Here is a 23,033-nt window from a genome sequence, read left to right on the forward strand (position 1 = left end):
GAAAGAACTAGAAAGGGAGAAGAGGAGCAAAGAGAAGAGAGAGACTCTAGACAAGGTGATGGAGATGGCCCCCAGAGACCTTGGAGGACCCCCTGAAATGTCCGTCCTAGGGGCTTGGACTCAGCTTAAACAAGCAAGTGCCTTCTTGGGGCCCTTCTCAAAGGCCTGGTGGCAGCCATCTTCCCACAAGGACTGCAAAGCTATCCTGCCAGCTTCCTTGTATCCCCGGCACTGGTGTCTTTGTTCTGAGGTCAGGACTGTTGGGAAGGAAGTATTATCACCATTAGTAGTAGTTTTATGCCATCATGGGCTCTGAATGTGCCAGCCTTCCCAGGCAGCAGGGGCTGGGTATGTAGCCAGGTCTGGAGTGATAAAGTAGGCGCTGATGGCGGCATCCTTGAGTGAGAGAATGTTTGAAACAGGTAAGACTGGTGGCGGGGACGCTGACAGCACAGGACCATGGCATTGGCCTGGACCCACTCCTGTGCTGAGAAGACATGGCTTCCAACTAGCGCAAGGGACTCCTGGATGCCTCTTTCTGCAGGTGGGGCTCACAGGGACGGTGCGTCTCCGGTCTGAGAGGCCAGGCCTCCCCAGAGAGCATCGCCGTCCAGCTGGTGATCAGACATCTAGTGGGTAGTTAAATTACTTGGGAAAGAATTTAAATGCTATACTCCTTTCTCAGTAGTTACGTGTGATGGCCGTAACAACATAGTCCTTCAAAGGAATGTGCTTTCGTATCATGCTCTGGCTTTTATTAAAAGCTGTTACAAAAGGTATTTCTGTACTTCATAATTAACAACAGCCACACCAGCTAACATTTATTGTGGACTTAGCAAATGTGAGGAACTGGGTGAGGATCCTGCGGAGACATTTTTATCACTTTTTGGTTTAAGAAATCACTTTGCTTTTTCTGAGGATCTGGTATATTTTTACCAACCAGCTACAAACAGCCACATGATATTTTTCCCTTCACCTTAGCTTCCTGGACATTCCAAGTCACTTTTTACACCTAAATAAGAGCAACTACACCTCTTAGAATTGATGTATTTGTCTTTCTTCTCTTACCCTTGTTTTAACCTCATGGAAACCTCATCTTCTTCTAAGGATTTACTTAAAGAACTAATGAGAAACTCATTCATCCATCCATCCATCCATCCATTCATTCATTCAATGATAGCTAGCTGCTCTGTGCCATGTGCTAGTTGGGTGAACAGGACAAACACTATCTTGCCTTTATAATGTTAACAGCTTACTAGACCTAGAGGCCCCAGAACGCAGGCAAAGAACTTGGTGCATGGATGTTTAAAGCAGCATTACTTAAAATAGCAAAGAATTGGGAACAGCACACATCCAATGATAGGAGATTAGTTCAATTTAGTAGATGCGTGTGATGGAATTTTAAATGGCTGTTATAAATTAGTTTTTTTTCCACGATGTGGAAAAATGTTTAAGAAATATAATTTTAAAAGGGGGAAGAAAAACAAACTGTAAAATGAGAGACTTGTATGAAGGCAAGGGCAGGGAAGTTCTGGGGGCGGGATCCTAATTTATATCTTAAAAAAAAGCCTAGAAGGAAGTGTTACAAAATATTAACAGTAGTTCTCTCATAATCATGACCTATAGATAAAGTCTCATTTTCATATTTTTTTGCATTTTCCAATGCTCCTATAATGAATATGAATTAATTTTAGAATCTTAAAGGCAATGATGAGAAAAAAGAGGAAATTCCTCGGGGGTGGGTTCGGACCTTCTGGGCTGTAGGTATAAGGCGAGAAGCGTCCCTCGGATTTCCTGTCTGTAGCGCCGATGTGAGCTCCTGTCCAAGGTCTTCACCACGCTTACTGTGAGCCAGTGGGAGCCAGAGCAGAGGCTCACCGAGGCACACGTGGAATTGGTGTGACTGGGAAGGCCAGCTGGTTTTACTCTGGAAGCCCTCCTCTCTTTCCCCATGGGATTGATAAGTGTCCTGGGATGAAAATTACAGTACAAATGTGGCCCTGTGGAGAGAAAGACAGTCATTAAATAGTTTAATCCTTAAGTTTTGATCCCCCAGGTTGATTTTGTTACTATTTCATCTGACCGTAGCCATTTAGGCGGGGAGGAAGAAGTAGCATGCCCCGGTGGAGTGACTCTGGTCTCAATCCCGACTCCACCACCAGATTGCCTGATGATCTTGAGCCCATCACTTCACCTCTCTGAACTGTACTCTTACGGAGAGGAGCAACCTAGAGCCGCCCCAGTCGAGTCGTGGCGAAGATTAAATAAGAGCTCGTACAGGAGTCTCTGCTGCAGCCTCTGTGTGTCTGCCCCGTCCCCACCAGGCTCCACTGCTCTCTGCTCCCGTCCTTGCCCCTCAAGCTTCTCTATGCCGGGGCCAGACTAGGCAAACTCTTGTTTCTCAGGTTACAGCTGGTCTGGCTGGTCCGGGGGAGGCCTTTCTGGGGGACGAAGGGCAGGAGGAATAAAGAGACCGGGCACTTTCTCTCTCTCTCTCTCTCTCTCTACGTTTGGCACTGTGGCTGGTAGTGCCTGCATCCCCCCTGAGGTCCCTGTTCCTCCAGGACAGTGCCCCACCTCATCTGTCCCCTTCTTCCTAGGGGAGGACCCTCTACTGAATGACATCCCTGATGTGGACTCTGTTTCCTGACTAGACTCTGACATTTCCGTCCCCCCCCCCTTATTTTTAAGATTTAAAAAAAAATTTTTAAGTACTCTCTACACCCAGTGTGGGGCTTGAACCCACAACCCGGAGATCAAGAGTCACACGCTCCACCTCCTGAGCCAGCCAGGCGCCCCAGACTCTGACACTCTTCTGACCTTCTCTCTATCTGAGGTTTTGAATGACCGTGAAAAACAGCTTTTCCAAGACTTACTGTGTGTTTGTTCCCAGCTCAACTTTGCCATGAGTTTGAGTGCCTCAAAAAGCTGGTCGTCATGTTTAACCTCAGCAGACTGCACAGTGACCTGATCATTTTGGGAGAAGAAGCAACTTTTGAATTTTTTGAAAAATTACATATTAGCTCCAAAAGAGTATCTTTATAGGACATAGGAAATATAAGTAATGATTCCATGAACGCGCATCCCTGTACCCACCACCCGGTAAAAAGAAGTATTTACCATTATCTCTGGACCTGTCAAGGAACCCCTCCTTGGTTCCATCTCCCTCCCTGCCTAGTTCCATCTCCTCCCCTCCCCAAAGATCTCCATCTCCTGAGGCTGACAACCCTTTGCTTGTCTTTGTAGGTTTACCATGTCTTTGCTCGCTAAACAATATGTTTGGTGTTCCATGTTTTTTAATTGTATATAAAAGAAAGAATGTTGTAGGGATTCTTCTCCGACTTGTTCTTCCACCCAACATTTTTACTAAGCATGTCCCGTGTGGCTGTGATTCACTCCCAGTTCACTCAGGGCTTTATAATACGTTGTTGCGGAACGACACCGCCCCGTGTTACGCGGTTGCTGTCAGTGGACACGGGGTCTCTCCAGGGTCTGCTATTGCAGACCTTGTGTCTGTCTGCGGGTGCCTGGGTGTCAGTGCTTCTCCAGGGTATAAGCTGAGGCGTGGAGTCGCTGGGTCAGTGCCACATTGTTTTCCACAGTGGTTTCACCCACTTTATACTCCCACCAGCTGTGTAAAAAATATCTGTTGTTCAATCCCTCGTGAGTCTTTGAAGTCAGACTTTTAAATTTTCTGCCCATCTGAGGAGTGGGAAAGGATACCTCATTGTGGCTTTACCTTTGTATTTTCCTCCTTAGTAATCAGAGTGAGCTTCTTTCCATATTGGCTGTTCATATGTCCTTTTCTGACAGAAGTCTGTTTGAAAGCTGCTAATTGTACTTCCCTGGAACCTGGGGTTGTGGCTGACTTGGGGCAGGTGGGGAGGGTGAGAAGGGTCCAGGAGCGAGGGAGGTGCTGGAGCAGGGCAGGGGCATGGCTGTGATGGGGGAGACAGGGACAGAGAGATACCCAGCCTGGAGGCTTCCCAGATGATTCTTTTTTTTTTTTTTCACTGAAATATCAACATCTTATAATTTGTTAAGAAAAGCTCAAAACATTATTTTTTAATATAAATTTTTCTTATATTTTAAGTATGGATACCTAATCAAAAAAGGGAGTTTGGGCCAAACAAATCTGATCTGTGAGCGCTGGATTTGCTATCCGAAGACCCGTGTGTGACCTGCACTTTGGTTATGAGACAGGATTCACCCTGTGGTTAGTCAGCGAGTATTACTGGCCTCTTGGATCCACGGGGAGCAGGAGAAGAGTAGGTCCCCTGAGTTCATGGAAGGGTCTGTCCGAACAGACCTTTCATTCTCTGCCTGTTCTTTTTATGGTGGTAAAATACACATAACATAAACTTAGCTTCCTAGGTGTGCGGTTCAGTGGCACCAGGTGCGTTCCCGTTGTTGTGGCACGATCACAGTTCTCATAGAAGCTTCTCATCTGGTAAAGCTGAAACTGTCCGCATTAAACAAGAACCCCCCACAATTCCCCCTCCTCAGCTCCCTGGCAACCACCAGTCTCCTCCTGTCTCTAGGAGTTTGATACTCTGGGTATGCCGTGTTAGGTGGGATCGTGCAGTATCTGTTGTCTGGCTTCTTTCACCTGGCACAGTGCCCTCCTGATGCATCTCAAGCATTATGCGTTCATCATCCAAGCTGCAGCAAGGGCCACAATTTCTTCCCTTTTGAAGGCTGAAGAATATTTCATTGTATCCCCATGACCCATCTGCTTTATCCACTCATCTTTCAATGGACACTTGGGCTGCTTTTACCTTTTGGCTGTTTGCATGCTGCCGCCACAAGCTTCGCTGTACAAATAGGTTTGAGTCTCTGCTTTCAGTTCTTTGGGGGTATATTACCCAGAAGTGGAATTGCTGGATCATATGGTAGTTCTGTTGAATTTGGGTGGTGGTGGGGGGGGGCTGGCTTATTCTCTTAGCACTTTTGCCTGCTTTCTCTACTTAAGAACATGCACTTAGAACTTGGGGGGAAATCAGCATCATTTGGGATAGCAGTGCTTCGAATCCTTTCTCCGACTACATTTTTTCAAAAGCAGAACATGGAGGAAACCGTTGGGCCCATATCTGTTTGGCTGTTCTTGTCCTGTAGCAATGAGGACGATGATTAAGATACTGACTCAAATACATTGCGTGCTTGCTTTGCCTCCAGTACTGTTCTCCACACTTCTGCATATTTTAAATAATGTTATGTTCATAATCATTCCACGAGGATTATAGTCCTGGTTTTACAGGTGAGGAAACCAAGCCCCAGAGAAGCATAAACAATGCTGGGACAGACAGGTTCATTGAATTCAGCATCCCTGTCACAAAGGAGGGAAAAGAGGCTGAAGACGTGATACCCAAAGTCACAGCGTTATGCTGTGACCGACCCGGCTGAGCTCACAGGCTTCCAGATGTCTGGAACCCCTTGGCCCCACACTCTCACTGCCTCAAAGACAGGATTCCATTCATTCATTTTGTTTATCCTGTTGATCCAAGCGAAACCCCTTCTGAGAGGCTGCCGTGCCGCATCGGGATGCAGCTGGATATTCCTGGTCCTCTTCCTAATAATTACCGGGGCAGGACTTAGCTGAAATATGACGGGGGAGAGGATTATGGGTTTGGCTCTAGGATTTTGTGAAAACACATGGAAGTAGCACATTAATATTAGTCAAGGGCTGAATGGGCCTTTTTAAGAAGTTGAGATAAACTTTTTGGCAAAATCAGGTTGCCCTGAGAAGCATTCAGTTGACTGTGGAGTGGCTCAAAAAATTATAATTTGTCTTTCCTGTTAAGTTTATTTAGATAGTAAAAATCTGGAGTCTGTATCCCCCATGAAGTTGCACCCCTGAAGTTATGAGTTTGACCATACATATGGCGGGCCTGGGTTTTTCATTAAATTCCCTTACCCGTTAGGTCTTGCAGTTAGTCCATGTTACATGTTTCTCTTGTGTTTTTCTTGAACTTCATGAACTCTGGCATTTCATTTCGGGGATGTATATCCAAGGGAAAAGCAGCCTTCCTTTGATCTTCCTTGGGACACCATTATGTTTAACCTAAGAAAGATTAGGGAGTTGCCATTCAATGCTGAACAAACACAAAACTCGGCTGCAAAGATGGTGGGTGCTTAATCTATTTACAACATCGACTCCATTATGAACTAATTCCACATCAAGCGGACTCTGAAAAGCATTCTTTGGAATGGAGTTCCCATCTGCTTTGGGAGGCTACGTGCATATGGTCCAGAGTACTGAACGTATTGGCCTCACAAAGAAATCTATTTAGCATGAAATACTTAAATTGTAGAGGGTTTTTAAACTTTGAAATCATTGTCAGTGTTGGTTCCCCACATGGCTGTCAAGTTGTACTTTCTCTGAACTGAACAGCAGTTTCTGGAAAGCACCCTTGCCTTCTCCTGGTATTTATAATAACATCTGCTCAACAGTGGTGAAACAAGTCAGCTCCAGTCTTTGGACAAACAATCCTCTGAGCCGGGGTGAACTCAGAGGAGCAAAGAGCTGCCACTTGGCCAGCAGCTGGAAAACCAGACTGCTCAGCTCCCCTCCGCTCCCTTTCCAAAATGGGCTTCAGAACTCGGCCCACCTTTTAAACAGCTCTTTAAAGCAATGTGCAGGTCTAATTGTGACATATATATATGTATTTTTCTAGCCCTAAAATGAGAAAGGAAGAACAAAACAAAATCAAGTGTTAGCCTGTCAGGATTTTCAGTTCCCTGTCATGCCCAGGACACTGATGGAGATTTATTTTCCTAATGAAGGCTCCAATGGTAATGGTGGCACTTGCTAGAATCAGTTAGGACTAAGTGGTGTTTAATTCACAGCGAAGCGACAATCTGACTGGACTGTGATTAGTTCCAGCTTTTAGCTATCATTTATAGGTCACCAGGCGGCTAACAACCTCAAATGAGGGACCATTATCTTTTGACAAGATGAAGCATTTTTCTGGGGGGATGGGAGGGAGGGGGAGGGGTGCTTTGCAGAAAGCCAGCTTAATACTGTCTCTGGGAATTATTTCATTCCTAATAGAGCTCCACAGCCACTTACTCAAAGGAACCACACTTGTGCATTCCAGTCAGGTCTGCTGAAGGCTAAGGAGGAAAGGACTTTCCTTATAGCGGTTTGTTGATCTACTCAGCAACTAGAGGCAAGCCTCAGCTCACCACGCTCTGCTTTATTGAACTTCATGGGTATTGCGTTTTTTACAAATTGAAGGTTTGTGGCAACCCCGTGTCGAGCAAGCCGATTGGCACCATTTTTCCAACTGCATTTGCTCACTTTGTGTAATCACATTTTGGTATTTTAAAACTTTTTCATTTTTATTCTATTTCTTATGGTAATGTGTGATCAGTGCTCTTTGATGTTACTATTATAACTGTTTTGGGTGCCATGAATTGTGCCCATATAAGACAGCAAACTTAATAAATGCATGTGTTCTGACTGCTCCACCCCATCTCTCTCCCTCTCCTCAGGCCTCCCTATTCCCTGAGACACAACAATATTGATATCAGGCCAGTTAATAACCCTATAGTGGCCCCCAAGTGGAAGGAAGAGTTGCACCTCTCTCATTTTATTTAAAAAAATTTTTTTAATTAACATATAATGTATTATTTATTTCAGGGGTACAGATCTGTGATTCATCAGTCTTACACAATTCGCAGCACTCACCATAGTACCTGCCCCCCCCCCAACGTCCATCACCCAGCCACCCCATCCTTCCCACTCCCTTCCACTCCAGCAACCCTCAGTTTGTTTCCTAAGATTAAGAGTCTTTTATGGTTTGTCTCCCTGGTTTCGTCTTGTTTCATTTTTCTCTCCCTTCCCCTATGATCCTCTGTCTTGTTTCTCAAATTCCTTGTATCAGTGAGATCATATGATACTTGTCTTTCTCTGATTGACTTATTTCACTTAGCATAATACCCTCTAGTTCCATCCACATTGTTGCAAATGGCAAGATTTCATTTTTTTTGTTGGCTGCCCAATATTCCATTGTATATATATATATATACCACATCTTCTTTATCCATTCATCCGCTGATGGACATCTGGGCTCTTTCCACAGTTTGGCTAGTGTGGACATTGCTGCTATAAACATTGGGGTGCAGGTGCCCCTTTGGATCCCTACATTTGTATCTTTGGGGTAAATACCCAGTAGTGCAATGGCTGGATCGTATGGTAGCTCTATTTCCAACTGTTTGAGGAACCTCCATACTGTTTTCCAGAGTGGCTGCACCAGCTTTCCCACCAACAGTGTAGGAGGGTTCCCCTTTCTCCACATCCCCGCCAACATCTGTCGTTTCCTGACTTGTTAATTTTAGCCATTCTGACGGGTGTGAGGTGGTATCTCATTGAAGTTTTGATTTGGATTTCCCTGATGCCGAGTGCACATCTCTCATTTTAAATCAATAGCTAGAAATGATTAAGCATAGTGCTGAAGACATGTCAAAAGCCGAAAGAGGCTGAAGGCTAGACCTCTTGAGCCAGTTAGCCACGTTGTAAATGCAAAGGAAAAGTTCTTGAAGGAAATTCAAAGTGCTACTCCAGTGAACACATGATAAAGAAAGTAGAACAACCTCATTGCTGGTATGGAGAAAGTTCGAGGGGTCTAGATAGAAGCTCCAACCAGCCACAACATTTCCTTAAGCTAAAGCCTGATCTGGAGCAAGGCCCTAACTTTCTTTAATTCTGTGAAGGCCAGGAAAGGTGAAGAAGCTGCAGAGTTTGAAGCTAGCAGAGGTTGGGTCGTGAGGTTCAAGGAAAGAAGCCATCTCCATAACATAACAGTGAAGCAGCAAGTGTTAATGTAGAAGCTGCAGCAAGTTATCCAGAAGATCTTGCTAAGATAATGAAGGTGGCCGCACACAACAACAGATTTTTCCATGTAGAGAAAACAGTCTTATATCAGAAGAAGATGCCATCTAGGACTTTCATAGCGAGAGTAAAGTCAATGCCTGGCTCCAAAGCTTCCAAAGACAAGCTGACTCTCTTGTTAGGGGCTAATGCAGCTGGTGACTTGAAGTTGAAGCCAATGCCCATTTATTCTACCAAAAATCCTAGAGCTCTTAAGAATCATGCTAAGTATGTATTCACCAAGCCCACAGTGTCTCTGAGGTATGCCTGTATTCCTTGAGTATCTATTCACCAAGCCCGCAGTATCTCTGGGGTATGCCTGTATTCCTTGAGAGTGTACTGGTGGGTTCCCTGGAAGGAAGGCTAACACTCCACCTGCATGTACTGGTGTGGCAGTTCTAGGTTTATAATAGCCATTCTCCACTGTGATGGGGTAAAGCCTGTGTTCTGATTGGCTGGTGTCAGGGCCCTACTGATTGTTAAATATTCAGAATAACAGCCTTGCCTGGAGCAATGTTTTTTTGTGGAGCCTATTTTTTTTTCCTCCAAGATAATTTAGTTTTAAGTGAAATTGTCTCCCTTACATCATTAGACTATCCCCTAAATTAGCTGAAAGCTGTCAACCTTCCATTAATTATAAGCAAGATGATGTGATGCGGTTTGGGTGTAGGTCCAGTGTGACTCAGAGGGTTAGGAGTCTAGCTTGTCCATAGCTGAGCGCCATGGTGACACCTGTCAACCCCAGAACAGGGAGGGCCCAGGGGTCGCCACACTGGAGCAGTCTGAAAGCATTGAAAGAATGCAGGTGTCCCTGCCACCAGCTGCACATACCGGCTTTGACACTGCTGCCTGACATGGTGGTAACAGACCTGTTTTCCTTCCTCCTGACTTCGAGACACCCCACCCCCACTCTCTTCTTTCTCGGTCTTGAGCAGGTGGAAGGCAGTCTTCTAGCTTGTTTTTCTCCTATTTAGTGAGTCTTGGAAGGAAAAGAGTCTGCTTTTATCTGCTTTTGGAATTAGAACATCAGATGTACCAGTCTGATGTAATACTGGAAGCTTCCATGTGTTGAATACTGGCCAGGCCTCAGATACTGTAAAGGTGCTTTACATACATGATTCCATTCAGCCCTCACCTTAATCCAGTGAGGGAGGCATTATCGTTCCCAGGATGCAGACGAGTCTGAGGCATGACCAGGGGTACAAATCCAGGCCTGCTGCTCTGGGGCAGCCTGGGGTGATCTCACAGGTGTTACCTCTGTCCTAAAAGGGCTTACAGTCAGTTCTGAAAACAAGCCACACCTATATCGCTACAAGGTGAAACAAAGTATAGCAATATTTCTCAAACTGGATCTCTTAGTTTTATTGTTATGAACCTCCAATGTTGATTTATTTTTATAAATTATTTCAATATGCACAGATACAAATCTTGCATAAGTTCCTTACACTGCTAGTATTTTGGTGCATTTCTTTATGGACAGCCATGTATTTTGGGGCTTATTTCATATAGATTTGTATATGATTTTTTGGGGTTGTGTCTCACATATTAGCATTTTCTGATGTCAGTAACAAAATGTTAAATTGATATATTTTCATCCTTTGCACTAATATAGGGATTTTACCATATATTCAACCATTCCCCTCTGCTTGGGCATTTAAGCTGTTTCTGATTTGTACCATTATTGTACATTTGTACCATTATTGTACATTTGTACCATTATTGTACAAATGTACATGTACCATATTGTACATGTACATTTTTGTACGTGAACCGTGGGCTGCCTTTCTGATCATTTCCTTGGAATTAATACTCAGGAGTGAAATTACTGGGTCAAAGGGCACAAACATTTGTTAGGGCTTTTAACATATCTCTCCAGGAAGGTTGTATTAATATGTTTGCATCTGATATTGAAGGATCACTTTGGGGCCTAAGAGGTGCCAGGAGAAAGTGGCATCTGAACCAGAACTTCAAGGGTGGGCAGAGCTGCTACCAGTGGAGGTGGGTGGGGCATTTCGGGTGGGTGATAACATGCCCAGACTCAGGGAGGAGAGTACAAGGTGCCTGGGGAAATGGCGAGCATTCTGATTTAGTTAGTGCTGTGGCTCCCCACCATTTTATGTACCGAGCACACTTAGAATGTTAAAATTCAGGGGAGAACATAAAATGTTCAAAATAGGCAACAACTCAGCAATAACGCCAAGACAGTCACCATTGTGGTATAATGTTATCTAAATGTCCCAAAGCATCACCATTATTGTACCATTTCTTACTCCCCCTGGTTCTGTGTTTAGAATAGAACTGTTTGTTGATCTCACCATGGTCTCATGTAGTATCAGGACGATGTTCTAGAAGGCACGCTGTTTGGTGTTGGCCTGGAGCCATACTGGTTGCTACTGTCATTCCCTACTTGACCATCAGCTCCATGCCCCTCATGACAGTCTTCCCACTGGTGGAATAGTGCAGTGGTTAAGAGAAGTTAAGAAGGAAGAACCCAGACTGCCTGGGTTCAAATTCCAGCCCTACCATTTATTCGTTGTGTGGCCTTTTGCAAGTTACTTCACCTTTGTGCCTCCATTTCTTTAACTGTAAAATGGGGTTGATGTTCCCTACCTTTATAGGATTATCTTGAGGATTAAATGAGTTAATACACATAAAGCATTTGCAACAATGCTGTACAAAGAATAAGTACTTTTAATAAGCATTAGCTTTTATTATTTATTATATTAGCCTCAGTTGGGCCCACTGGCTAAGATTTGGCAGCACACGTATGAAAGGTTTATGGCTGAGTGGTAATGCTGTGGCATTCCATCCACGGAGACCCAGAGGACTAGGAACTGCCTCCTTCCCAACTCAGCGCACAGCTACAATGAACAGCTATGTGTCAAAGGTGAAATGTTTTTATTTGGGTTCATCACAGAGATTGAATAGAGTCTCATGACACTCATCCGTATAAAATATCGTAAAAATGGTTGCAGGCATAAGTAAGAATGACTCTCACTATTCTATTTTATAATGCACAGTCCTTTCTGATTACAAATAAGTATATGAAGTTAAGATGCAGAAATTGTCTAATTTGATTTCAGCAATTTCTAAAAACTGAATTATAAAATTAAAGACCCATAAAAAAGATGCTTTTTAAATGGAACCAGCCACCTTGAAAAATATCCTGGAAAACATGGTTAAAGCTTAATACTTCAAAAAGTAACAAAATAAAAATGTTGCTTGTTGGCCTGACTTTTCAGGACCTAGACCTCTGGGAGCTCCTGGCCTCGGTGAAGTAACCGAACAAGCCACTTGGATCAGTGTCAGATGCAAACAAAATCACTCTTGATTTCGGTCTATAAACGGAGACAGGATTCCCTCATTGCTGGATGACTTGAAAAGAAGCTCTTGCTTTCACTATGCATTTGGCCTCACAATCTTCATTGACAAATAATTCTAAAAAGAAAACAGAATATTAAAAAAAGTAAGTATGTTAGGGTTTCTCAGCCTTGGCACTACTGCCATTTAGAACCACGTGATGCTTTGACATCGGGGACTGGCCCATGCACTGCGGTGTGTGCAGCCTTCCTGGCCCTCTACCTGCCCTATGTCAGCGGCAGCCCCCAGGGGTGCCAACCAGAATGTCTCCAGACATTGTCAACCATCCTCCCGAGAGCAAAACTGCCATCAGTTGAGAACCACTGGTTTAAATCAATAGAATCTAAATCAGTAAGAAGAAATTACTGTTTTCTAAATGGTCAAGACAGATCGGACTACTGGCAAGTAGAAACCAGTGTGCGTGTGCATTAACAAACGAAGTATGATACTAGGGACAAATAGAGACCTTACATCTCTGCTGTTGTGGTTTTGACTATGTTACCCTCCACAAAAACATCTGTATTACCAGTACGAGTCAAAGGAAGAGTCTTTAAATGCCTGGACTGTCCCTTCTCCACTTGGCAAAATGGGCTTCACTTCCTTGGTGAAACCATCCTCATAGGATCATAGGATCCTATGCTCATCTGTTCCTATCTCTATAAAAGCTTGCCTTTTGTAATAATTTACTTATTCATATGTCTGCTTGTCCCCAGGCCATGAACTGTTCCTGGGTAAGGAATCAAGCCTTGGTCATCTCAACATCCCAATTCCTAGCCTGTAGTAGATGCTCAATAAATCCCTTGAATGAAAGAATGAAGGTACAACTTCTAGGCACACAGGCCAACCTCCCATCTGGACTCCCATTTATGACTAAGGTGACTGAGGAAAATTTAAGGGAGAGGTTATGTGATGCAGGCCTTAAAGAACAAGTAAAGTTTTAATAGACACAACATGGGCAAGGGAAAAGCATTGGCAAAGGCATCCTGGCAGGTAAGGGCAATACCTGCGGGGGAGCTGGGGGCACTAGCTAGTTTGGGTGAAGTTCAGGGTTAATGTGGACCTATACTGAGCCCAGATTTGGGGATCTGTGGATGCTAGCATAAGGAGTTAGCTTGCAGGATGGTTTGGGACAAGAAAGTGTGAAGGTAGGAAGATCAGTCAGATACGCTGGCTCCTATCCTGACCCACATTGCTAAGGGTCTGAGGGGTTTCTCCCAGAATTCCTGAAACCCCAATTTTTTTCAAACCAGGAAGTTCTGCCTGTAATTTGTGACACCCCAAGAATGTCGTTCTCATCACAATACACATCACTTTAAATTTCCCACAGGCTGAAGGGTTGCAACACCACAACTGCTAAATAGGTCGAGGCAAGAACCAAGTTGGGTGACTGACCATAAATCCCACACAAAAAGCCAAGACACGAGGCCAAGGACTCATACCGGCAAGGAGTACAGGAGCACGGCCGTGAAGAGCAGCAGGGCCAGCAGGATTAGCAGACCGATGATGGCCCACTTAAATCGGCGCCACACGATGAACTTCATGGTCTTACACGGGTTGGTGAACCACAGGAAGGAGGTTTCTGGCCGGCTGCAAAAATTGCAAAGAAATGGTTTTACCTACCCAACTTGGGTAGGACACATACTTCACCTCAGAACCTAATACAGTTTAAAGTACAGTTAATAACATTGTTAAAGTCAAGGAAAGATATTATTCCCCTTAGTTGGCTGAGAAAGAGTCTTTAACATTTTATGGCCCCCTACGGTACTGAGGACACTCTGGACTTTGGGAAAGGAGAAAGGTTAAAATGAAGCTGGATCACCAAGCTCTCCATCCTCCACCCCTATTAAGTGCAAAATTAAGACAACACTGAATCCATTCCACTAAGCGTATTGGAAGGGGGGCTTTCAGACTGCAGGTGTTTGGGGATCAGACATCGTGGAGAACAAAGAGGGCCTCTCACTTCGGTGGGTCCAGCTTGGGGTTCATGTTGGGTTCATCTCGTCCCTTCCCGGCTGGCCTCTCGTCCGCCTCGTTCTCATTGAGGATTTCCAATGTCATCTCCACTTTCCCCTTCAGTAAAGCAGAACAGGTTAAACACATGACATCACGTTTCACAAATATTTTCATTTCAACCCAAGGAGTAGTCCCTGAGCAATGATTTTTATTCTTGTAAAACAATCCTTAGATTGCCTTAAATTTTCCTCAAGAGATTTCATCGCATTTCCTCTTCCATGTGTTTCTGAACTGACCCATTGTGGGAAACTGAGACGACAAACAGCTTTCCCTCCCCCTGCTCCCTGCTTTTCATTCTCTGTGCCCCATCCTCTGACTTTCTCATATCCATCTCCTTGCCTTCTCACACACTGTCCTTTGTAACTTTATTTGGACCAGATTAACCTAAATACTGCTAATAACAATATGGAACACTTACTGAGCATTAACTATGGGCTCCAAGGGAGCCTCCATGCTTCCTGTTTAACCGTGCTCGCCCCACTGTACGAGGCAGGGAGGGCACTCCATGGGTATTCAGTATACACTAGCTGAATGTACGAATGAACGAACAAATGAATGCTACGTCTGTGTTCATACAGGTTCCTAAGTGATGCTCTGGACACCGTTTAAGGCTTCTACGTGGATAATCCTGTGTGATGCTCACAGCAACCCTATAAAGCAGGTACTGTGATGACCCTCCTGTGCACTTGAGGATGCTGAGGCCAAAAGAGGTCTAGAAAGTTGTCCACTTTTATGGCCAGGCTTGTCATGGGCTTTCTAGGACCCTGGAATGCCCACTAGGTCACTAACAGTCTGAGGACCCCAGCCCTGACAACTGGCTCCGTGGTGGAGCCAGATGACTCCTATACTGACGAGTCAGACGAAATGAGGGGTCTGACTATGGCAAGTTGCTACATCTCTCCCAGTCTATTTTGGGGGTTGTTTTTTGTTTTACCTAGTTCAGTAGTAGTATTTTTTAAATAAAATTTAAAAAAAATTTAAGTGAAGCATAATTAACATATAATGTTATATCCCAGCTTGTTTCCTGAATCTACAAAATGGAGATAATGTCTACTCTCTGGAATTGTCAGTAGAACTAAGTGAAATTATTTGTAAACTACTCTTTAGTGGTAGACAACAGATAAGTGGTTTCCTGGGCCAGGAGTGGAGGGAATAGTAGACTGCAAAGGGCACAAGGAAACTTCTGGAGCAGTGGGAATGTTCTGGATCTTGATTCTGGTGGTGGTCTCAGGAGTGTCTATATCAGTCAAAGCTCATGCAATTGTGCACCATAAATAGGTGCGGTTTATTTTGTGTAAATTATACCTCAAAATTGTTTTAAAAAAACACGAGGCACTTAGCATGTTGCCTATCTCCTAGTCAATGATCTAGGATGTTAGCTGTTATTAATAGCAATACTACATGATGAATGAGGTAGACTTCTGTGACATTGCATGGCAACCTGGACTTCTGCTTCTCTGTCACAGTCTATTTGGGAGTTCTCCAGACTTGCTTATAAGTTTCGGCCTTTGTGTCCAGTGGCTGTCAGGGCTCCCTGCTTCCTCCACCTTTTTAAATTTATTTTTTTTAAACAAGAAGAGTTTGAATTTGAAGTTCCTTTTTCTGTATTGAACTATACTGAAAGCTCAGGATAACTTAGTCTTCCCGGTGGAGGAGGGTCCTCAGGCAAGAGTGTTAGCCACTCAGAGTCCCAGCTTTTCTACCATTCCAGTCCCTCCACCTTCCACACAACCCCAAACAGATGCTCACGGCATCTGCCACCTTCTCTTGTGATCCCAGTACAAACCATTCCTGTAACTTAAGGTCTCACCACTTTAACACTTCCTTATCTTATCTGGCATCAATTGAGAGAGGGCAGAGCCTAAATGACAAAAGGAATGAATGACCCCGAACTGGGAAATAGTCATACAGCCATCACGCGGGAGCCATCTTTATCCGCATAGCACGGCCACCAGCCTTTCATGGACTTCTGCTCAAACAGTGAGGCAGTTTTTGCTTTAAGGGGGTTCATGGCTTTGAGGTCTGGAATCATGTCCAAATTGCATTTCTCTGATGATTTTGCTGGAATGATGGTGCGATGCAAGTCAAGTTCCAGGAAACCTGGCCAAGGAAACAATTAGACCCAAATAAGCTTCAATGGATCAGCTGTTCACAAGTGAACAGAATGTTCTTGTCAGAGGAGAGGCAGACAGTGATTTTGAGCAGGTGATGGGTAAGTTAGAGAACGGGATCCTGGTAGACATTTAAAATTCCTTCCAGATAGGATGGAAAGTGGTAGAAGAAATGTCTCTCCACTGCTCTGTGTCTCACAGAGGGTGACACGGTTTATTTCTCAAAGATACAAACATAAACAGAGCTCTTCTACAAGCTCAAAAGAATTAAACATCTATAGATGTTTGTGCACTATACGCAGATGTCCACTAAACGCAGATTTGGAATGTGCTTATAGCGGTCTCAAGCTACCCTGAACAGAGGCACTGTGAGCGCGCAGACTACGTGTGCTTGTTGTTTAGGAGTCATATCTTGCTGAAAGGTGAACATTGAAGCTTTTTACCTTCAACTGATGAGGGGGGTGGTAAATTGATGAGGGGGTTTGGGGAAGAGCCAAAGAACCCCAGGGAAGGCAAAGGTCGGTATATAAGGAGTGGGAGGGAAAAACAGAGCAGCCCAATGAGGCAGACCCAGGGCCTGGGAGAGGGGAATTCAGAAGAGTATTATGTTATTGTGGTGGTGATGGGGCATGTGTACCAAGAAAGGGAAGGGCCCAAGGTGGGGGGTGTTTAACAGGTGCCTTTAACCACAGAGGAGGATGGACCCGGGGAAAGAACAAGGGCTGGTGACATTAAGGGATTGAGAGCAGCTCAGAGGAGGAGGGAGCCAATTCCAGTGTGCTGAGGAGGCAAAGTGGGTAGTCTGGATGTGGAGGCAGGGCTGAGGCATTCCCTTGTGAAAACGAGAGTGTTCATGGCAAGAGAAAAGCTGGTGCAAGAGCCTCCTTGGGGGCCCTTGAAGGTGGGTGGGGCCTGCAGAAAAGGGTGATGTTCACTGTGCGAAATTTTCAGAGGGCTTGAGACAGCAAGCAGGCAGGCCACACTGCCCAGAGGACATCCAGGCAGTGGATTATTCACAGTACTGGAGATTTAAATCATGGATTCCAGGTTTTAACTGATTTCACTAATTCAAAGTAAAATTTCTTAGAGAAAAGTATCCAAATGTAAGCCCTACCCAAATAGTCATCCAGAGAAAACTTGTCATTATCCCATATCTGAATGATGAGTCTGGGTGGGACCCGAAATTCAGTTTGGTCAATACTCCAGAAATGCTCCTAAAAGACAAGAGAAACAGAAAAACCAAATGACATGGACTACTGGACGCTGAAACCTTCCCCTCGGGTCCGTTGAAACCCCAGCATCAGGGCACGGGGTCTTTGTTCTCCTCGGCGACCCACCTCTAATACCCTCTCCCCCTTGCCCCCAGTCCCCCACCCCATGGTACGGAGGGTAGCCAGGCTCCCTGGGAAATCTCGGGGCCACCAGCTAGGTGACAAAAAGGTTGTCCCAGGCAATTCCCAAACAGAAGGTTTCCCGCCTGCCATGTTCCTATCGGTGTGACTCCCTGCTTCCACTCCTGGGGTTTGGGGAGTGATTATATCTGCCCCCTCCCCCACCCCAGACCACTATGGCCAGCTCAGATTAACCTCCCAAAGCCAGGCTGTTCTAGGCCGGCCCACACCAACACCTGCTGGGGTGTCACATTTGCTCAGTGACCTTCTACCCCCGCAACATGGATGTCTGAGCACACTTTTCTCACATGGGGGTGAGGAGACTGGGGTTCAGCTTTCATGTTTTATCAGCACAGATTTAAAATGTCCTGACATTTTTGGCTTTTAAAAATATTGCTGTGTTTTACATGCTTTGGTCAACCCAGATTCCTCACTCTAAAGTTAGGTGGAGGGAGGACTGGGTAAGGGTCCTCCAAGTTCTCACCTCTGGTCTCTGCCTCTGCCCGAACAATATTAGCCAAACATAATAACACCTCCACAGCCTAATTACACCTACATGCCTCAGGCCCCAGAATGGGATTCCCCCAGTGTTTCATGAATTCAAAGAAATATGGTTGGGTTGTTTCTTGTTTTTCTTTCCCTTTTTCTTTTTCTTGTTTTCTTGGAGGCGGGGAGAGGGAGAGAGAGAATCCTAAGCAGTTTCCGTGCCCAGGCAACCGACTTGGGGCTCGATCTCACAACCCTGAGATCATGACCTGAGCCAAAATCAAGAGTCAAGACTCTTAACTGACTGAGCCACCCAGGCGCCCCTGTTTCTTGTTTTTCAGATGACATTCCAGAAATGTTGCCCTTAGCAGGGCTCAGGGGCCCTGGCTCTGAGGGGCTAGGAAGTGCATTCTGCTGTTGGCTGGCCTCACTGACTGTCCTGTGTAGGGTCACGCTCCAGGTGGCACGCAGGGCACTGAAAGGTCCAACACTAGATGTGGGTAGGTAGGAAAGGCTTACCTGATTCTAAATCCCTCACCTTCTCACTGGTCTGCCTCACCATCTGGAAGTGTGCATGATTTGACATCAGGTTGAGCCTGTGTCTCTAGAAAGTGCCCTTTGAAGGCATTTATCTCACTTGGCACAGAAAATTGCTCCTTACATCAGCAGCACTGAGTAGGGCCAGCAGAGGGTAGGGTCTGGCTAGGTGGGACATGAGGCAGGTGCATTTTGATCAGGTGTTGCGAGAGGAGGTGAACAGGCAGAGCTGGAAAAAGTTTATAGAATGTGGGGAGTAGGAATGGGACAGGGGATCTATAAAAGACACTCTCATTATTGCCTGCCCAGATTTCAGGCCCCCTTTTTGGGGAAAAAGCATCCAGATTTTCCTTGGGGACTCTCCTCCAGTCCATGCAGTTTGGGAAGAACTGACTCTGTTCCTAACTCCAGAACTGGGCCAGTCTGAGCACTGCATCCCAGGCCACATTGGTTGGTTCAGGGATGGCAACGTGACCCCAAACACGCAGAGACACCGAGGCCCAATTCCAGGACTCTGGTTGGCACCATCCAGGGTTAGTTCTCTTTCTGCTGAGATTGCTGGGAGGCCAGGAGGTGGGCTGGGGCTGTGGGCAGCCATTTTGCCTCACCAGGGAATGAGGTCCCTGGGAGAGGATAGAGAGAGGGGTGGAGAAAGTGAGAGCAATCTCTGAAGACATCAGTTCAACCTGGGATCCAGCGTTCCTAAGCCAGCCAAACCTGGACTTTTTAGTAATGTGAACTAACAAATCACTTTTTTGGTATAAGCCAATTTGAGTTGAGTTCTGTAATTAACTAGAGTCTTACTAATTAAGACCATGAGGGCCTTGAACCTTGATGGAAGTGCTTCTGAAGGAGGTAAAGCAGATGCTGAGGTTTAATAAAGAAGGTAAAAGGGAAATTTAACCTACTTTAGTATCTTGCCTCTGTTTGGTTAATGAGTCAAACAGTTCTGCTTATCATGGGAAGAAATCAGTCTCCCTGTGACATAAAAACATACTTGGGTGGTTGCATATATGAACACAAGATCCTCAGGTTTACCCTTTACTGGGTCCTATACCCCGCTGCCCACATGTTAGGGAAGGACAATTGTGTTTCTGGTCCTTCCGAATTGCACAAAGAGCTGTCTTAGCTTTGTGGCCCTAGGCAAGTATCTGCACATCTGTGGGTCTCAGATTCCCCACCTGCATCAAGAGGGAGCCAGACTCATGACCTCGGAGGCGCTGAGCAGCTCCTACATTCCCTTTATCTGTTGAAGCAGACCCAGCACACCCACTTCCCATGGGCATAGATCAGAACTCACTTTTTTAGCAACGATACAGAGTTGTTCAGCTGGGAGGTAGTCAAATGGAAAAACAAATCTCCAGTTAAAATTCCCTTCACCATCCAAGGACCTGTAATGGACATCTGTTTTCTGTTTGTTTTCTTCATTGCCAGGAATCCAGCTGAAAAGCAGAAGCAAACAGACTTTAGCTTCATGTGATTGACAAGTAATCTAGCCGCAAAATTGTGCAGTGATTAGGGGAGTGAAGGGCAGGAGAATTAATGCACTTTTCTTGGGCAGGTTCCAGTTATCTACAGAGCTGGGGGTGATTTATGAAGGGGAGGTGCTCTGTTGCATCCAACACTGGTTATAGCCAAATAAAATATAATTCCTCTAAAACCAAAGCAGGAAACCCTTTAGACTTCAGTTAGCAGGGATAAGGTGACATTTTCTGGAAAATATCAACAACTTATCTTCTATTTTGGGAACGCTGAAGCTTGCTGGCTATGATGCTAGTCTTCCTAACTATAACTCATCAGTGTCTGTCATCACTGCTGATAGGCTTAATGAATATGAGTTAGTTCAAAATTTTAGCATTTCCTCTTCCATATTTTACTTAAGCAAACAAAACAGGCATGACTCAAGTCATCTTAGGGCTTCCTTTTTTTTTTATTATTAAATTCACTATGATCGCATTAATGAGACTAGCAAGGGAGATGTAAGCTGTTATTTCCATGTGCATATCAACGAAAGTTCATGTCCATAAACAATTTAAGATCTTAACTTTTGACATTTGGAAAGTTTCCTGTGGCTTGTGCCTGGCAGGTAGTAGGCCTATTGAAGGAATGAATGAACGTTGGGGGAAGAAGCTGATGTCACATCTGCCTGCTATTGGGAAGGGGCCTGTTTAGGGATTAGGAGAACTCTGGATTTTAGACTGATAGAGCGGCAGAGGGCATGGTTCTCCACACTGATGGCCCAGGAGAATCCCATTGCAATCGACCGTGGAGTTTTAAAAAAAAAAAAAGACATACCTGGACCCCCCAGATAGGAGGCAGGCCTGGCTATGAACTCACTCTGCCACTTACCATTCTGGGCTTCCTCTCCCATCTGTAAATGAGGTTAACAATACGTGCTCCCTTCCCATGGTCAACATGAGGACAGAATGGAAGATGGTGGCTTAGAAGGACCAGAATGGAAAGGGCGAAATCCTTAATTGTGTTACTGATAGTCTGCCGTACTCAGCATGCCTTGTTTTATTCTTCCCATTTTACAGATGAGGAAACTGAGGTCCAGACAGAATAACTAACTTCCCCAAGGTCAAGGTCACACAGCCAGTAACGGACAGAATTAAGTATTAATGAAGAAGTTGTCTGACTCCCAAGTCCAGGCCTGTTCTCCTGCCTCAAGGGACCATGGAGACTACTGGAAAGTCACATGCTAATGTTAGATCCCGTTATTAGTAGTGGTATTAATATCAATCAACTACAATAGTTGTCCTTTTTGCTAATTAACTGACTAGCTAGATTAGTTGAAAGGTTCATCTTTATTCACTTTTAAGCTTTTAAATTAACTCGCAGAAGAGAGTTCACACTCTGTGGCTAGGACCTTGGTGACTTCACCTCCTGACAAGATCCCCAAAGTGCCATCACCCTCCTTCCTCAGACCACTCACTCTTTGAAGCTCTTCACGTTTTTTTCTTGCATCTTTTCATACTGAATTCTAAATATGAATCTTTTCATTTTTATTTTAAAACAAGTTAGACGACTCTGTATTTGTGTACACATACGTATAACTTCGTATGCATCCGGCACGGGAAGTGTCCTAGCTGTACTTTGTCCTGTGGCAGACAGGAAACACTATGTGTGTTAGGGTTAGTAGTACACTGTGTCAGCATGCGGTGGTGCTGGGCATACTATTTATGCATAACTCAGCTTTTCACGTATAGTATTTAGATTTTAATTCCAAATAGGACATGGTACTTTAGGTTGTGCTTTTATTCTTTGATTAGAGTTTTCTCTCAGTCCAGTATTCCTTGCGCTTGTTTCTCTGATCTGAAAAAAAAATGCTTATGACAGTCAAATAAATTTGCATATATATATGTATATATATATATATAATTAGCTAGGATTAGTTTTCCTTGGGGAATGGTAATAAGATCCTGAAATGAGAAAGAATAATGAAGAACTTGATGAAACATTCCCTGTTTACAGTGAACCCAAATGATAGTAATTATGTCTTCAACAAAGTTTTGATTGAAGGCCACTTGGGATCATAAGGGAAACTTTGTTATCACTTTATGAATATATTAAATTTCAACAAGTCTTGTCTTTTACATATCAAAGAACCAAACTTGGTCTATGTGGACTAGTAATCCTACTAGCTAACACTAGTTCATTCTCTGTTAGCATGACTGGCCACAGGGTGCCCGGATAATACATTATTCTGGGTGTGTCTGTGAGGGTGCTTCTGGATGAGATTAGAACCTGAACTGGTAGAGTCAGTGAAGTGGATTGCCCTCCCCAGTGTGGGTGGGCCTTAATGCAATCTGTTGAAGGCCTGAATAGAACAAAAAGCAGAGGAAGGAGGAGTCAGCTTTCACTACACCACCGGCTTTCCTGAGCCTCTAGCTTCCACATGCAGGACCACGGGACTTCTCTGCCTCCAGAATTATGTGCGCCAATTCCTTATAACAGACTCCTCTCTCTCCCTCTCCCCCTTTCCCCCCTCCCTCTACACACACACACACACACACACACACACACACACACACTAGTTCTGTCTCTCTGGACAGCTCTAATAACGCATAGTGTTTACTATCTGCCAGGCACTGTCCTAAGTGCTTTGAGTAACTCAATATTCTGAATATCCCAGAGCAGCAGGTACTATCTTTATCTGCATTTTGCAGATGGGAGACCGCGAGCTCACTAATTTGCCCAGCTGGGAGAGAAAATACCAGGATTTCAACCCAGGTAGTTTGGCTCCAGAGTCTGGCACTTTAA

At 44.7% G+C, this 23,033-nt stretch overlaps 1 protein-coding gene across 5 annotated transcripts in view; it reads right to left on the reverse strand.

The window, feature by feature from the left end:
* Positions 1 to 8,413: 8,413 nt before the first annotated feature.
* The window catches only part of MYOF (myoferlin), a 153,764-nt gene continuing 139,144 nt past the window's right edge, over positions 8,414 to 23,033 (reverse strand). The window contains exons 49-54 of one of the 5 annotated variants that reach the window (XM_027587430.1): positions 20,071 to 20,212; positions 17,471 to 17,570; positions 16,155 to 16,345; positions 14,193 to 14,302; positions 13,672 to 13,819; positions 8,414 to 12,310 (exon numbers count right to left, since the gene is read on the reverse strand). In XM_027587430.1, coding sequence (XP_027443231.1) covers positions 12,272 to 12,310; positions 13,672 to 13,819; positions 14,193 to 14,302; positions 16,155 to 16,345; positions 17,471 to 17,570; positions 20,071 to 20,212 — 730 coding nt within the window. In that variant the 3' untranslated portion in view covers positions 8,414 to 12,271. The remainder of the gene's footprint in view (positions 12,311 to 13,671; positions 13,820 to 14,192; positions 14,303 to 16,154; positions 16,346 to 17,470; positions 17,571 to 20,070; positions 20,213 to 23,033) is intronic. The other 4 variants (XM_027587404.1, XM_027587394.1, XM_027587420.1 and 1 more) reach the window with 4 other exon arrangements.

This window comes from Zalophus californianus, chromosome 15 (genome assembly GCF_009762305.2).
Source record: "Zalophus californianus isolate mZalCal1 chromosome 15, mZalCal1.pri.v2, whole genome shotgun sequence".
Lineage (NCBI taxonomy): Eukaryota > Metazoa > Chordata > Mammalia > Carnivora > Otariidae > Zalophus > Zalophus californianus.